Source organism: Puma concolor, chromosome B3 (genome assembly GCF_028749965.1).
Source record: "Puma concolor isolate L17-30 chromosome B3, mPumCon1.1.hap2, whole genome shotgun sequence".
NCBI classification, from domain to species: domain Eukaryota; kingdom Metazoa; phylum Chordata; class Mammalia; order Carnivora; family Felidae; genus Puma; species Puma concolor.
In genome coordinates, this window is record NC_141672.1 from 42,335,595 (window position 1) to 42,353,760 (window position 18,166).

The 18,166-nt window shown below is 42.6% G+C and overlaps 1 protein-coding gene across 4 annotated transcripts in view; it reads right to left on the minus strand.

Moving 5' to 3' along the window:
- Nucleotides 1-18,166, minus strand: part of DAAM1 (dishevelled associated activator of morphogenesis 1) — a 175,783-nt gene that overhangs the window by 95,565 nt on the left and 62,052 nt on the right. For all 4 annotated transcript variants that reach the window (XR_015252337.1, XM_025918613.2, XM_086709636.1 and 1 more), the window contains one exon: nucleotides 10,870-11,089. Coding sequence is in view for 3 of the 4 variants with exons in the window: in XM_025918613.2 (XP_025774398.1) it covers nucleotides 10,870-11,052 (183 nt within the window). In the remaining variant the exon portion in view is untranslated. The remainder of the gene's footprint in view (nucleotides 1-10,869; nucleotides 11,090-18,166) is intronic.

Consider the following 18,166-nt stretch of genomic DNA (forward strand, 5'->3'; position numbering starts at 1 on the left):
ATCACCAGCAGTTTTCCAGGAATCTACAATAAATAAATCTGTTCTAAATATATGTCATAATCATCTCCCAGTATCCACCCAGCCACCCAAATATCCAGTTTTTTTAAAAAATATTTTTAATGTTTATTTATTTTTGAGAGAGAGAGAGAGAGACAGAGTGTGAGTGAGGGAGGGGCACAGAGAGAGGTAGACAGAATCTGAAGCAGGCTCCAGGCTCTGAGCTGTCAGCCCAAGGCCTGACGCAGGGCTTGAAATCACCAACTGTGAGATCATGACCTGAGCTGAAGTCAGACTGAGCCATCCAGGCACCCCAGCCAAATACCCAGCTTTTATACCTATAACCTGGTACAACTTCTGTTGACAAGGCTTAATTGGGAGAATTTCTTAGCAGTATCTCCCTCACCGAATGGAGGGGCTTTGTCTCCTAGAAAGGCACCCTAAGGCCCTGTGGGCAACCGTGAAACCAAGTTCCACACGTGCCCCCTCCCTCAATGACTCTTGCCAGCCCAGGCCCCTCTCACACCTGCTCAGCATGCCCTTCAGAGACTTTTAGGCAGCTCAGATGACACTTTTAAGTTTTATTTGGGTCAAAAGATATTTAGCACAATAGGTCGCTTCTCCCATATTGCAGCTATGTATTTTACCATGTCATATATGATAGAGACTGTTAAGGACAAAAAATAATTCTTAAACCCTATCAACTTATCCTTTCAATCTGTTGATGCCAGCCACTTTCATGCTCCCAGAGTAACTGACATCCAAATGAAGAAGATGAGTAAAGAGAATGACAAAGAGGTGGATGGAGGACAGGAAGGGTGCAGGGATCAGCCTGAATCCATACTACTACTTTGAGAATAATTCAGAATACATACCCAATTGCTGGAGGATTCAGCAGTCATTAATTCATGCATATATGCATGCATGCATGTATGCAAATAGTTACTGAGCATCTCAAGCATTAACCTTCAGTAATTACTCGTCTGGACCACAAGCATTTACTGAGCACCCACTCTGGGCCACACCCTGCTCTAGGCTCTGGGGGTCCTGAGGATAAAAAAAGCCAGATACAACGCTTATATGTCATTCCGCTCTCTGAAAGTGCAAAGGTGTCTATCCATAGAGGATTTAACATAACGAGTGTCCATATGGGAATAAACTCAAAGCATCTGATTATTTCAAAGATGGCAAGAGACTTGATGACTTTTTCTTCCACATGCAAAAAATGCCCATCTTTCCCGAAAACAACCTGTATATACATTCTAAGTGAGCTTTCATTTGGTTTAGTTTAGTTTTTAAATATCCCATTGTGTAATCAAATAAATAGCAGCTGTAGGATGTTTCCAGTGGATTCATTTAAAATTGGGCAGGAGAGAAAAAAAAAAATGCTGCATTTTCAGGGATCTTATTTAAAAAAAAAAATACATATAGATATGGTTCTTCATCCATAAGCCAAAAAAATCATAACTAAAAGATGTAACTGGTCCTGAGCTCCTATAACACGCATCAAGAAACAGCCTGAAATTCCTGAGTAATTTTGGGAATTGAAGGCGGGGGAAGGGAGGATTCCAAGTACAACGGATAAAATGACCGAGGACCATTAGAACTGAAATACACCATCCGCCTATTGTGCATTTACCTCTCAGAGGCCATGTGACATATGTTCTATGTGAGCAAATGATGTTTAGATGATTCCCAATGCAACAATATATATTCTCATGTGCAGTTATTTATACAAACTACCAAACTGTTCTAGCCATTATGGAAACACATTTTCAAAATTACACTTGAAAGCTTACCTAAACCACATGACTTATGGAGATGAAATTATTTCCCCCAGTCCTTTAAAACCCGTATTGATTTATTTGGGGACATACAGAGTTGGCAAGTCAGTACAGTGTGTTGACTTTGTGTAATTCGCACATGGTAGCCTGAGGATTAAGTTAAATAATCATATTTTAAATTGTAGTCAAAAGCTAAGTAAGTATATACTGCTCAGAGTCTCTTTACAATTCATAGTAATGAAAATCATCAAGGCCAAGGGGACTCATAACCATTTTTTCACTAACATCATTAGTTCAGACATGGTTTTGCATTATTTGTATTTAAAAAAAAAAAAGTTTTCATGTTTCTTTCCTCCACCTCTCCTCACTCTCCCATTTCAATCCCTGGAATCTAAATTTAGAAGCACCCAGAAGGGCGCCTGGGTGGCTCAGTCAGTTAAGCATCCGACTCTTGATTTCCACTCAAGTCATGATTTCACGGTTCATGGGATCAAGCCCTATGTTGGGCTCTGCGTTGAAAGCACGGAGCCTGCTTGGGATCATCCCTCTCCCTCTCTCTGCCCCTCCCCTGCTCTCTCTCAAATAAATAAACGTTAAAAATAAATGAATAAATTTAGAAGCACCCATAAATAAGTGTATTGATTTATAGCAGAGCATCTAACATGGAGTCAAAAAACGAAACCTAACAGCCTATAGGAAAGGACATTTGGAATGAATCTGGCGAGACAAAACATAAATTTAGCACCAGAAGGAGCAAACTGGTTTTGTAGTTTTACCTTAAGCTTCACTGGGTTTGTTTAGTAAATTAGAAGACAAGAAGGAAATTTAAGAAGCCATGTTGACCATCTTTACTATCTCTAAGCAGACAGGGCCTCCAAGCAGCACAAAGAAATGTAGACTGTCAACTGGGATAAAGATCTACTACCAATCCTTCTTTGGTTCTTAGAATACAATGTTCTGTTCAGAAGTACAACACATATAAGCAAGCAAAACCACCTATATTAACATCACCTATGTCACAAACCGTCAGTTGTTCTCAGGGCCAAGATAATTTGTTTATAAAGTTCTGGGAGAGAGAGAGAGAGAGAGAGAGAGAGTGAGCGAGCCAGGGAGGGGCAGAGACAGAGACAGAATCTGAAGCACGCTCCAGGCTCTGAGCTGTCAGCACGGAGCCTGATGTGGGGCTCGCACCCACGAACCATGAGATCATGACCTGAACCGAAGTCGGACTCTTAACCAAATGAGCCACCCAGGTTCCCTCTGTAAGAAACTTTCTATTCTTAGTCATGGCCTTCAGTGTAAATGGTGAGTTTAAAAAACAAAGAGATAAAAAGTGTTGAAACTTTTCATCAATTGTAGTGATAGTGGAAGAATTTTTATTAAAAAGAGCTTAAGACAGTCCTAGTAATAAAAGAAATTATGTTGGCAGCCTGTGGGAGATGAGTAACAATTCACGTAGCTAGGGGAAGAACAAAATTTGTATACTGCTAAGTCTGTAAGACAACTTTGGATTCCTGTAGCTCCTTTCATACCAAAATGACTTCAGAATATATTGAAAAATGAAGAGATTACTGATGTAAATTCCCAGATGAATTCACTTGGCACAGCTTAACTTGACCGTGAATTCATCTGACTCTGATACACCAACTAAATTCTCCCATTCCTGCTATCCTTATTTCTCATATCCTACGTTGGCTACTAATGTCCTCAGTAATTAGCAGTAATGAAACTGACCTATAGTAAGTAATTGACATTATAATTACATTTATGAGGATACAAATCCCATCAACCTATGGTATCCATGATCACCACATTCCCCATTGAGATTTAACTTTCACTGGTAATCCTCAATGGTATAAATGGTTGTTCTATGACCAATAATGATTTTCTTAATAAGTTTCTTTAAAATATGCTACATTTCCTGGAAGGCACAGCACTCTATAGTTTATTATCCTAAAATATTAGACCCATTGGCCAAATAAATGGGACACTAAGCAATGGATTCAAAAGAAAACAGATTAACCAGAAAACAGTGTAAAATGTAATTGGTCATATTTCAGATTTAGGAAAACTTGGGTCCATACTGCATATTATTTCCAACCAGCCATAAATTCATAGGGATGCACTGTGTTAGAAATGAAAGTTTTCCTCTAATCAATCTATGAAACTGATTCCAAATACACAAAACAGTGTGTGTACTAGAAGAGTGGAGATTTAGTGCAAAACACTTCAAAAATAATAGCCAGCCTTGTCTTAAACCTGGTTTCTCACCTAAAATCTCACCCAGGGCTATTTTGCACATTTCACAAGGCAAGAGGGCTGAGGGAACTCGTTAGGAGATACCAATTCCAGTATCACTGCTGCTGTGGAATATTCTGCAGGGAACACTTAGCCCATCAATTCCAGATGGATGCAGGAGTCTATGCACTGGGTAGAAGGGCAGAAAGCGGGAAGGGGGGGCTCCTAGTAATTCTCTATTTCCTTTTTATTTCAAAATTAAAGTGCCCTGAGGAGGTATGTGTTACAGCAAGATAGCATCTCATCTCAACAAGTGGACTCAAATGAAAACGTACTCAGAATCTATTCAAGAAGATATGAAACCTTTTGCTTAACTTACCAACACTTCACAGAGACTGCAAAGAACAATGGTCATTTTTGTAAATGTAATCAAGTAGCAATATATTTTGCCGTACTTTCATACACAGTAAAACCCCGGATTTCAAGTAACTTGCTCTACAAGTGTTCCGCAAGACAAGTAAATGTTTCTAATAAATTTTAACTTGATAAACGAGCGATGTCTTGCAACAGGAGTAGTAGGTGACACCGAATATCACATGATCACAACTGAGCCAATGGTTATTCTTTCTCTCTCTCCCTCTCTCTCTCTCTCTCTCTCTCTCTCTCTCTGCAGGATTGTGGGTGATCGTCTCCCCTTCTCAGATGCTTGGTCTCAGGTTGAGGTGTTTGGCAGAAATCAATGATTTTTCAGAACATTGGAAGGTGCCCACAACTGGCACTATTTTTTGATACTTCAAAGCACCTAGGGACAGTCCCCTGCTTTTCCATCCAAGAGTAAGCTTAGGAATGCTTTGCTTCATTCTAGGTCAGGCTGCCTGCAGATATAGACCGTTTCCTCTGCTGCCTTATTGCCAGTTACATTAAATACAGTATATGACAGAGTTTATTAATACTGTAGTCAACATCCGTACGAGCATATACAATGGCCCGCATGCAGAAAAAGACTCCATGGAGCCAAAAGATAGCAGTGATTCCATCAGTGATAGTAGTGAAAGTCGTCCTACACAGTACCCTCCTCTCTCTGGTCTCCCTCACACAACCATGAAGGTTTTCAAAGGAAAGTGCAGGTTAATTTGTTTATTTTTCTTTACATTTTGTATTTTATTATTTTGTTACTATATTATAGCATTGAGTTTCCATTTTTCCTTATGGGGAAATTCGCTTTGATATACAACTGCTGTGGATTGCAAGCATGCTTCTGGAACGAATTATGCTGGCAAACCAAGGTTTTATTATATTTGGTTTGCTGAGAAAACCTGTAAAAAAGCAGAGGTACCTTCCTCTCATTCAAATAAGAATCTGAGATATAGAATTAAATCAATAACACAACCGTCCCCATCCCCTTTTCCAGAACCGCTTCTCAGAAGCCCCAGTCCTCCCAGCTTCCTATTTCATGTTCCATCTACACTGAGCTTTCTGTTCTTTGAGCCTTCCATACTTTCTCTCACCTCCCGGCCCCCTACTGTGCTGTTCTCAAGGTCTGTAACAATCTCTCCTCTTTGCCCTGATATTCCTACTAGATTTTCATGTCTTAACATTAAATGAAACCTCTCCCACAAAGCCTTCCAAGACCCTTCCACACTAAGTTAGGAAAATGTGGGGTTTAGAATCTAGCAAGTTTGTTATTAACTTGACAGCTAAGCTAAGGAGTCAAGCAAATGAAAATCAAAATGTGTACCTTCTTTCTCACTCATGTAAGCTGAGTTGGAGAACTCAATTTTCATCTGAGGACAAGTGGCCTTGCTGAGATTTCAAGGCTGAATTAGACACTCACCTACAAGTGGTAGGGTCAGCTGGACAACTGTAGAACTCCCCAAGGGGAGCTCACTGCTAGGAAATTTATAGTACCACGGGCCACAAAACGTGTTTCTTGAAAGCTGGTTGATTGGCAGAGAAATCGACAGAGAAAGGGACTGAGGGATGCATATTCCCATGAGGACTTGGAAGAGAAGCTAGGAATTACTGGGCAAGAGAGCTAGGTTTATAGATATGGAACCTGTGAGTGCAACTCCCTTCTTGTGAAAAAAGGCAAATGAACATTCTTCCCCAACAATATATATTGCTCGAAGAGCCCCTCATAATCCTGGGGCACACTGGAAAAGATTGTGTATTTGCCTACTTCCCCGCTACACCTTTGGTCCCATAAATTCATTAACAACCATGGCTGCTTTGCTCACCAGTTATCTCAGGACACACAGCAGCCACTCATCACACACACACACCCTGAAAGAACTGACCGGTCAATTAGTGACACATCCTTCTATTCATCCCAAAGGAAATCTATTTGCTAACATCGAGATGAAAAAGTTATTTGAATAAGGACAACTTACAGATTCATGATGCCTAGGGGTCTTCAAATAGGTCAGCAAAAACAATCTAAGACCTTTAGAAGCCTGTAGAAAAGGCAAGACTATAGCTGAATCTTATGTTATGGGAACAGTGTTGACTCTTGGGTTGGTTAGGCTCACGATGTGTGGCTGAAGCAAAGGACAAAGCAGAAAAAGTGGGGAAAGGAGGTGGGGGAGGTAATACAGGAAAAAAAGGATTGATGCTCGAAAGGCATAAAATACAGAGTTGGCAGAGATTACACAAACTCTCAACTCAATTTTAACCAAATCAGTTAAAATTGTTAGCATAGAGACTATTTCTGTGTGACAACTCACAAAAATAAATTAATTAGATAGTTAAAAAATTCCCAAGTTACATGTTCTCAGTTCTCCAGGAGCCATCGAACAGCTTGAGAAGCAGCAGGTCAATCGGTAGGAAGTAATAACAAGTGTCGGCAGAGATAGGGTCAAACTGGAACCCTCATACACTGCAGGTGGGAATGTAAGGTGGTGCAGACACTTTGGAAAACACTCTGGCAATTCCTAAAAATTTAAGCATTGTGTTAGCATATGGCCCAGAAATTCCACTCCTAGGTCTGCACCCGTGCGAACTGAAAATATATTTCCACGCAAAAACTTGGGTATGAATAAAGTTTACAGTGGCATTATTCATAATAGCTGAAGACTGGCAACAATCCAAATGTCTGTCGATGATGAATGGAGAAACAAAATGTGGTATGTCCATACAGTGGAGTATTATTCAACCATAGATGGAAAAGAAGTATCAATACATGCTGCAACATGGATACACTGAAAAGATTACGGTAAGTGAAAGAAGCCAGTCACAAAGGACCACATATTACACGATTCCATTTTTATGAAATACCCAGAATAGACAAATTCACAGAAACAGGAGTAGATTAGAGGTAGCCAGGGGATGGTGAGCTGGGGAGAAATGCGAAGTGACAGTTAATGGGTAAGGGAGTTACTTTTGGAGGTCATGAAAACATGCTAAAATTTATTGTGGTGATGCTTGCACAACTAAAAGCCATTGAGCTGTACACTGTAAATAGGTGGATTATAGTCTGTGAGTTATATCTCAATAAAGCTGTTAGGGAAAAAAAAAAATAGGCAGGGTTTTGGACTGGGACCCCCAGGAACCACTACATCCTGAAATTGGAACGAGTCTGGTTCCACTGCCTATGGCCGGCACTCCTCACGGCCCACCCTCCTTACAGATTCCCGTGGCTGACCTCCCGCTCAGGCTTGCTTTATTTATGAGATGATAAGGTTGCAGCAAGCAATTCTGAAGGCAACCTATTTGGTACCGCTCATTTAAAAACATTAAATGAGTGTGTCATCAGAAGAGGCCAAGGAAACTAGCTGACACCAACCGGCTGTGATGAGATGCTTTCCAACAGATACAGAGGTAAAATGCCCTGCAAGTTAGGACCCACACTGGCTCACTCACAGCAGGCAGGTTAGCTTTCAAGAAAAGGAAAAACCTGGGATATGTGCTTAGGGTGTTGTGCCCAGGAAATACTTATCTCCCATCCTTCTCATTGCAATAGGATGTGGGTTATAAAGCACCTAAGAGGTGGCCCCCTTTTTAAAGAAGTTATCTTCTTTATACCAATCCTATCACAGAGACGGTATTGTCCCCATTGTATAGGCAAGGCAATAAACTTAAATTCCAATAGAAACCGTCTTAAAGGCAGTCACCCCGGGTTGCAGAGCAGTCTGACTCCACAGGCCAAGCACGCTCCCATTCCCCACCTGGCCTCCCTATCCTGTGCACGGGCAGAGGCAGAAGCGCTTCTGCGAACACTCAAGAGAACACACAGAGGTTTCCCATGGCTCTGAGCCCACCTCTCTTGCCCCAGCACACCCCTGGCCATTGGATGGGTTTGTGGTCTAAGTCCCTGAAGTAAGGAGTGGACAGAAATACATCCGTCACTCACCGGGACAGATACAAACCTCAATATAATTTGTTTTCCAATGGTTTCGGCTTAAAGTTCTGGTTTGGCATTGGCTTTTTAACAACTAACAGCTGTAGGCAGTTTCCACACAGAATAAAGACATCAATAAGGCAGAGGAGTGGAATTTTCTCCCTTATGAATACAGAACAATGAGCTGCCTTCAAGATGTACATGGAGCTGCCACCACACAGGCTCTGGCTTAGGTCTCATCTGGGGAATCTGATAGAGCACAATTGAAAAGACAGTGGATGTAGAGGCTGTGAGGGTACTAACTCTGCCCACCAGCTCCAACTACCACCAAGTGGGCCCTCATCTATCTCCTTAGGTGGGCTTTGTGTTTTCAAATACTTTAAATGGGATACACTGGACCAGATGGACTTGACAGATACATTCAGAACTTCTCATCCAAAAGCAGCAGAATACACATTCTTCTCGAGTGCACGTGGAACATTCCCCAAGATAGATCACATACTGGGTCATAAAATACTTTACGTGGGAAATAAAACCAAGCCCATGAATACATTATTGCCCTTCCTGATAGCCATCGTGGTAGATGATTCACTGCCTCTCCCTGGAAGAGGACTGTATGTCCTCCACTGCCCCGGTGACCTCAGGATTGTCCATGCGACTTGTGGTGCCAGTCTCTACAGAAGGATGATTCACCCCTCCCCTGTGATCTCAGGAGTGGCCACGTGATTTTCACCTGCCAAAGAAATGTGGGCAGAAGTGCCACGTGCCATTTCCAAGCATAAGCTTAGAGCCTACTAGCAGTTTGCCATGTCCCTCCTTACTCTTCCACCAGGCCTGGGTCTTGTATGAAAGATGGTGAGGAACAAAACCACACCTGGCCCACAATGGACATGCAGCATTAGCAAGGGATAAGCGGTTGTAGTTTGTAACCGTCACAGGATGAACTAGCTGAGATGACTGAGACAGCCATTGACACCGATCCCCTCCACTTCCCTTCTTACCTTCAATCACTCACAGCTCACATCCTCCAGAACGTCTTCCTTGACCACCCTCCTCATCACTGTCCTATACCTCACAACACATCTACACACCATGCAGAGGTGGGTTGCGCTTCTTCCTCTAGTGGCATTGTACTTTTTTATCAATCCCCTTTTGCTACTGAAACTGTCAGCTGTTTCAGAGAAGGTTCCAGTTTCCCACTTCGAACCTCCCCATTAACACCTAGAACATAATCTCTGCATGCAGAGGTGGGAGAGGGGAGAGATTCCATAAACACCAAAAATATTCATCAACATCGTAAAATACAAACATGCTGCCAACAGCCATCTCTTCTTTTTCCCAACCAATTCTGGTTGGTAACAGGCTTGGTAATACTCTCATATTGCCTTATCTTATAGGGTAAGTCTATAGGTAAATTCTGTTCTGGAAGAGCTGGAGTGGACTGATCGCTTCAGATATTACCCCTGGAGGGCAGTAACACAGCCTACATTACTTTCTGACCTAAGAGTCATGCAAAATGATAGCACTCTCGAGTATCTGTTGAATGATACAAATGGTCTGATTCGTCCGATTAGAACTAACTCCATTACAAAATGCTGGCAATGATCGAGGGAGGATAGAGTACTCATGTAACATTTATTGAGCACCCAACGAGGGCCAGGCACTGGGCCATTCCCACTATGTGTTACTCTCACTTCGACACTACATCACACTAGAAGGAGGACTTATTTTTTTTTCTCACTTTCCAGAAAACAGGCGCATATGCTTCTTCCATACTTAGATAATAAAGTCAGAATAGTAACTTGAACCAACGTCTTCCTAATCCACATGCCAGGACTCTTTGAACTATGCCATAATATACCTCTGTAACATGGAATGGAAAGAAACACTACTTCAGAGGTACCTAAAAGGTTAAGCTGAAGAGATCACTTACATCTTTTGAGAAGAGGTCCTACACCAGATATCTCTCTCACTTCAGTACAGTGGATTCTAAAATATGACAGGATCCATGAAAAGCTTCCCACAACACTTATTACTACAGTCTGATCATTAGGCTAAATAATTAACTGCCTTAAGTAATAATGGCTTTCATCAAAGGATCTGGGACAGGAAGAGGAGTAGGACTAACTGTTAAGAAGACATTCATACAGCACACTGAGAGTAGGGGTGGAGAAAGCATTAGAGAATTGGGGGGCTGTGAGGCAGAGGACACAGGTATAGACTCACGCTGGGATGGAGGGGAACAGGAGAAGCAACTTGGGATGTGATTCGGCCACATATTCGAAGATCTAAGGGCCTAAATCCCTTCACTTAAAGCAAAGCCCTCTGATGTAGTAAAGCTACCTTCTTCTTTCTCTTCCTCCAGAGGCTCAGTGCCCACAGCTGGGGTGCCAATACAAAGGGGTCATTGCACTGAAGAAGGGAGAGCCCATGGCTAACCAAACGAAACCAGGCACACCCTCTCCTCTTCCTCCTGGCTCCCCACCACCGGCAGGAAGCAAGTTGGAGACTCACCACAAGTTCAGTGAACATGACATCCAGCTCCTCCACAGGGGGCATGGGTAAGGCTGGCTCCATGGTCTGAAGCGCAAAGTTGCTATCGTTTCGCAGCCGATAGGTGATTTCCGGGTGATCATTATTTCGGAAACAGCAAAAGATGAATGAAATCCCCCGTCCACCTCTCTTCCTTGGGGCCATGGCGGATTTCTGTTCTATTTCTTGAAGTGACTAAACTCTGCAAAAACAAGACATGACATGGTTAAAGGCGCAAAAATGGATAAAAGATTTTTTTTTTTTTTTTTAAGCCAGACCAATTCAAGAGAGACCCTCTGCCCTGGAGGCAGTTGATAGCCTGCAGGGCATAAAGAGGACAACCCCAAGATGGTTTGGAGTTCAGTTAGACAAAGAGCACATCCTTCTATTCACTTGTGGAATGTTTCCTGTGACCAACTGCTGAGCCAACAGTACAATTCTCCCCCTCCACACCACGGCACATGCCCCAGTCGCACTGGGCTACTGGCCATTCTTTGCCTATCACATGCTCTTTCTTGCCAACCCATCTTGTTCTTTAACATCCCCTGAAAGAATGACCTTCTCTTCCTCACCCCTTAGGAATCCAGGATCTCTTATCCTTTAAAGTTTGATACCAACGTCCTCTTTTTCACCTTCCCAAAGGAGAATTAATATGTATGCTAAGGCATATCTACCCATTCCAGCTCATATCATATTCTAAGTTCGTTAAGAGAGTATTGTCCTGTTAGACAGCCAATAACTTCAAGTCAGGGGAAGGGACTGACCATCAAACACCTTGTTGGCCCTAGTGCCCTGCACGGTGCCAGGAAGGAAGGAGGCACTCAGTTCATGTTTATCATGTTGAATAATTTAAATTCATAACAAACGAAGAGTGATTTCACATGAGCTTTCCAAACAGAAAAGATCAAAGGAGTTCACCAATACAGAGATAGTCATAGTATATTCACATAACAGAATACTATGCACTCATTTAAAAACAACACGGCATCTGTATATGTAGATATGAAAACATGTTCAAGATACTTTATGATATACTGTACGTATTACAGGATTACATGTTTTAAAGAATGCATATATGTTTTTATGAATATATGTAAGGATGGGCAAATAGCACTAACCTCTAAAAGAAAAACAGGGGATTGGAAAACTATCCTTTTTCATTTGGTACCCTTTTGAATTTGAATTTTTTTTAATGTTTATTTATTTTTGAGACAGTGCAAGCAGGGGAGGGGCAGAGAGAGAGGGAGACACAGAATCCAAAGCAAGCTTCAGGCTCTGAACTGTCAGCACAGAGCCTGACACGGGGCTTGAACCCATGAACTGTGAGATCATGACCTGAGCCGAAGTCAGACACTTAATCGACTGAGCCACCCAGGTGCCCCTTGAATTTGAATTTTTACCATAAAAATACATTTTTAGGGGCACCTGAGTGGCTCAGTCAGTTAAGTGTCCAACTGTGGCTCAGGTCATAACCTCACGTTGCGATTCCTGAGTTCGAGCCCCATGTTAGGCTCCATGTTGACAGCTCACAGACTGGAGCCTGCTTTGGATTCTGCATCTCCCTCTCTCTCTGCCCCTCCCCTGCTCGTGCTCTCTTTCTCTCTCAAAATAAATAAACATTAAAAGAAATTTTTAAAAAACACATTTTTAATTATTATATAGTTTTTTGTAATTATATGTATTGCCTTGGGAAAATTCCAAAGTTACACTGTCAATTGAGAAAAGCAAATCAAAGAATGATACGTACAACACGATGCCATACTGGCTTTTAAAAAACCAATCTCATACAACATTACAAGCTCCAGTAGAAGTTTTCATAAATAACTATGATTTACAAACACTTCTGGAGTCAAGATCTCGCTCACTTAAGGGATGGTGGTCTCCAAAAGCCAGTGACTGGAAGTCTTTAGAGGGGAGGGAAGGGAAGGTAAATGTTAAGAGCAGGTTGTCCCTCATGTAGCCCTATGTGATACTCCAACTGGCTCTGGAATAACAACTTGGCCGAGACATCCAATATCCCAAACTGTCGAAGCATATATCTCTTGGCCTAAAGTGTACTTGTTCAATGTCATAGGAGACATGTGCAGTGCCTGGGAGTCCTTTGGCAGATGTGTGTTAATACCTCTTATATACCAGGCACTATAAGCACTGAAGGATACATAAAGGAAATGGGTCACTAGGAGATTATAATCTGGTGGGAGAGAGTAGCACACCAAACAGTTATAAAAAGGCAATATGGTATATTATACCAGTGGGTGCTACGTAATCGAGCAGGAAGTACATAGGGGAGAATGAGGGTATGGTCCCTGATGGACGAGTGGAGCTTTGATAGATTATGGAAAGCAGGGCATTTTGGCAGAAGGAACAGCGCAACCAAAGGCGTGGCGTGGGAAGGGGCAGGGAGCACGTAGGGAATGAGCACTGGTGTGGCACAGCTTGTGTCATATAACACAGCCTTCCCACAGCAAAACCCTGGGGCTCTCATCTTCCTGATCAAAACCCACTGAAGTCTCTCCGATACCAACCTAAACTGGCTTTCAGTGCTCCGTCAAATCAGACCCGACTCAACTTCTCTGTCTTTCCTATTTCCTTGAAAGCATCTTTCACTTTAGCCAACAGACCATTTTCCACGCCCCATTCACATCCCACGCTCCTCTCTTCTTCCATCCCAGTGGTCTGCTCATTCCTTCTGCCTTTATCTTCGTCAACATGCTCCCATCCTGCCCGCACCCACACTGACAGTACTTAGTATGGCGAGCCCATCCACGGCTGGCGAAAACTGAAATTTGTTTCAACGTTCCTGAAGGGCAGTTCACCGACGCCTTTCACTCATACTTTTGACTTGAAGTATTTCTACTCCTAGAAATATATCCCAATGGAATATTCCGAGATACTATCAAAAATGTGGTCACAACAATTTTCAAAGCGGTACCTAATAACCAATAAACAAAGGCATAAAATAAGTTCTAGTTATAGGAGACTATACGAAAAGGTTAATCATGGTATAACTAGATGACAGATGACCAAGCAGTCCTCTCTAAAAGAATATTTAATGACATGCGCATTTTAAATGTAAAATAAAGAATAGGTATCCAGTGTCCCATTTATGTACGAACAAGTGTACACATATGAGCTGTCAGGATGGGAGCGTGTTGACAAAGATAAAAGGAAAAAAGGATAAGAGAAACAGCACAATGTGAGCCACCAGTAAGCTTGTGTCAAAAACACCAAAAAATTTCTTTGTACTTTCCCAAGTTGTCACAATGAAGACATACTACTTTCACAATCAAATGAAGATGAGATTTAAAAAAACAAAACAAAACAAAAAAAACTGTACGATCATTTGTTTATATGACAGATGGAAGGAGGGGAATGTGTATGCAAAAATGTTCTTATCAAAAATATCCAAGTTATGGTGATCTATACACCAGTGTCCCAAACTATCTGAGGCGAAGGATGAGTTGCTTCCCTCCAATCTGTCAGCAACGTATTTTTGTAAAATAGAGTACAACTATTTCAGCAATGGCAAAATGCTAGAACAATTTCTCTAAGAGTGCAATTCTTGTATTCTTTGTTAACCAGCATGGGGAAGGAGCAATACCACTGATGTACACGAGGAGATGGGAGTTCAGACTTAGTTCACTAAAAGACAACTGTGAATGTCTGTCTCCGACGTATGTCCTCAGGACCCAGCCATGTCCCCCTTGGCAGCCAGGCCAGAGTCCTGCACACCCTGTCACTCAACTGTCAGTAAGTACACTGAAGAGACCGTTCAGGGATTAGTGTCAAGGTCTGCATGACTAAGCACCTCTGTATGGGGGTAAGGAGGCAGCATTCACGCTACTGGAAGACGGGAGAAAACAAAAACAAAAAAACAAAAAAACAGGCAAGACCCAGCTCATGGAAGGCCACATGGTCCATGCTTAGCTTTCAAGTTTATTTCCAGGCAGTCTTGCTAACCTATCCCATTGAATGTGGTCTGGGCCCTCTTAGCATGTTGTGACCCTTATGAGGCAGAGCCAACACTTACTGTAATTTGTGGTCTGGGTCTTACTTCCCCTATTGAAGAGTCAACTCCATGAGAAAAAGTACCCACAGCTTGTGTCACTTAGTGCCTCACACACATAGGAGCATGACCCAAGTATTTGGGAAATGAATAGAGAGCAACTTTACTTTTGTACTTTATAGGTTGTTTCACTTAAACCCAAGTTTTATTACATTCTGGCTGTATTGGCGGGGGGGGGGGGGGGGGGGGAGGGTGTGCACAAGAAACACAGAGATCTAAAAATCAGCCCAAAGCATTTAAGTCTTTTTTTCTTTAAGCCAGCAGTTCTATAAACAAACACAAAATGAGGGTCTTGGCTAGATTCTAAGATGGGTGATAAGATACAGAGTCGATTACGTTTAAGAACCTAATTGAAATCATTTTAATAAGGACCAAAATATTGCCTTTGACAGGTGATTTGTGTTTAAAAGCCTCACGAACACCCAAAAGCCAAGTTTTTATGCTGGCTCCTGTGTGTGACACCAAATACAAGGTCTTCCATTAAACCCATCCTTAAACTGTAGATGATAGCAAAGCTTTGAGACTTCCAACAGGCTGCCATTTTTTTCTATGTTTATTTTTGAGAGAGAGAGAGAAAGACAGAGTGTGAGCAGGACAGGGGCAGAGAGAGAGGGAGACACAGAATCCGAAGCAGGCTCCAGGCCCTGAGCTGTCAGCACAGCGGGGCTCAAACTCTGAAACCATGAGATCGTGACCTAAGCCAAAGTCAGCGGCTTAATCAACTGAGCCACCAGGCGCCCCCAGGCTGCCATTTTTAATACACATACTTGGAACTCACTGTTAAGAGACTAGATTCCTAGATATAGACCAAAGTGAAAGCATAAGTAATCATCCTATGACCCCTCAGTGGCAGTAGACACTTCTGGTCAGCCCTCCTTAACCGCCCTGGCACTTCGCTAATGAGCAATCCCAACAGCTGTGTATGTAATTTTACGAAGCACATCCACACCCAACACTTCATTTTATCATCCTCATTTCACATATCAGACTGAAAGGGAGACTAGGGAGGGAGTGGGGAAGTTAGGAAGAGAGAAGTTGGGGAGGGACTTGCTTTGCTGCAGAACGTAAAGGGATGTTGACTGGAAGGAGCCTAACTGGTTCGGAGTGGGGCAGGGAAGCTTGGCAGAGGTCAGGGAACCTGAGTGCTTAATCCAATGGGAATCCAATCCCCACCCTCTCCAACCCCAAAGCCATGACCTTAGTTCAGCCTCCCCTTATCTCTCATCTGTATAATTACAACAGTTCCGTAACTCTTCTCCTTAACCTGTGGTTCTCCAGTTTAGGGGCTGATAAACCTTTTCTGTAAAGGACCAGAGAGTAAATATTTTTAGCTTTGTGGGCTTTTAAGCCTCTATCACAACTAGTCAACCCTGCCATTTTATTATGAAAGCAGCCACAGACATCTGTAAAAAATGGGCATGCCCATAGGCCAATACAACTTCACCGTGGACACTGAAATCTGAACTTCACAGAACTTTCTCATGTCGCAGAATATTCTCTTTCAAAATTTATTATTTAAAAATGTGAAAACTATTCTGAGCTCATGGGCCATACAAAAATAGGTGGTGTGTGCATGGAGGCCCAGGGGTTGAAGGTCACCAACAGCTGCCCTGGTTCATCGTATTCATCATTTAATTCATTAAGTCAAAATTCTGTTGAGTACTGAGGTGTCTGTCTGGCTCATTTGGAAGAGCACATGACTCTTGATCTCGCGGTCATAAATTCGAGCCCCATGTTGGGTGTTTACTTAAAAAAAAAAAAAAACCTGCGGGGGGTGGGGGTGGAATTTATTGCATGCTAATTACGTGCCAAGCACTGTTCTAGGCACTGAGGAAACAGGGATGAAAATGAGATGATGTGCCCTTCAGGGAGTTTTAGAAAAGATGTTTTGGAAAAGGCATGAAAAAAAATCAAGTAAACTATATTAATTTCGGTTAGTGTTACAGGGGATGCAAGAAGCAAGTGAAAGAAAATGGTGGTGATGGTGGTGGTAGAGACAGCGACTTTCAATAGTGTGATCGGGGACAACCTCTCCAGAGAGAAGGCATTTAAGCTGAGACCTAATGGATGAATGGGACCAGTCCTGCAAAGTGCTGGAGGCAGATGATTCCAGGCGGGAGGAGTGTGTGCAGAAGCCCAGAGCAGGTGGGCAACTTGGCACATCTGGATCAGGGAAGAAGACAAGTATGGCTGGGGCCTAGTGAGTAATGACAGTGTTAAGAGAGAAGAAGCTGGAGAGGGGAGAGGCCCAGACTCCAGGGACTCGTACACCAGAGTGAGGAGTCTGGGGTTTATTCTGGGAACATCATAAATGTGATTGTGTCACTCAATCACTTCTGTCGTGTCTCCTGGATACAGTACAGCTTCCGGCCAGGACCATAAGACCCTCCGTGGTCTAGTCCTTGGCTACTTATTGTCTATCCTTGTCTCTCAGTACCATGAGCACTGTCCATCCATGTGCCCCCCCCCCCCACCCACGTGCATGAAGTAATCAGACCTTCACAGGAGTCACTTCTGAGCCCACACATCCACAGTTCCCTCAGCCTAAGGTGCTCTTTTCCTTATGAACCTAAGTGTCTTCCACTGACCATTCAAAACCCACTCAATGTTTTAATGGGCCTTAAGTTTTCCAGAGATGGTCGCACGTTTCTTTCCACATCCCAAGCAGTATATGTGTGTGTGTGTGTGTGTGTGTGTGTGTGTGTGTGTGTGTGTGTGTGTATAGTTGAGTGTTTTTTGGTTGTCTGGATTTTTTTTTTTTTAATTCACGTCTGTTTCCCCCACCAGACTATGAGATCTTGAAGACAGGGACTATGCTTCATTCAGTCTCTGGCACATGGTATATTCTCAATACATGTTTGTTGAATGCAAAAGCATAAATGCCTAAGTGAACAGATGGCTTGTTTCTGAACTTCAGGATTGTGTGACTGGGTGTTCTTCCCACAGTTGCCTGCAGATCTCTTTTTCACAAATGCCAAGACATTTAAAGTCAACCAGATCACCAAGTGCTCCTTAGCCACTTGTCAAGCTTTCTGATGCTGACAGTAGCCTCACAAACAGACTTCATCCTCTGGGTATTTGCAGCTTCCCTCAAGCAAGGAGCTTCTTTCTGGCTGAATTAGCTCATGCTTGTTTTTTTCACCCAGCCTCAAAAGTAAGATCCATGGGAAACAGACCCACTGAGAATCTTTTAGACTTTTCCCCATTCCTTAC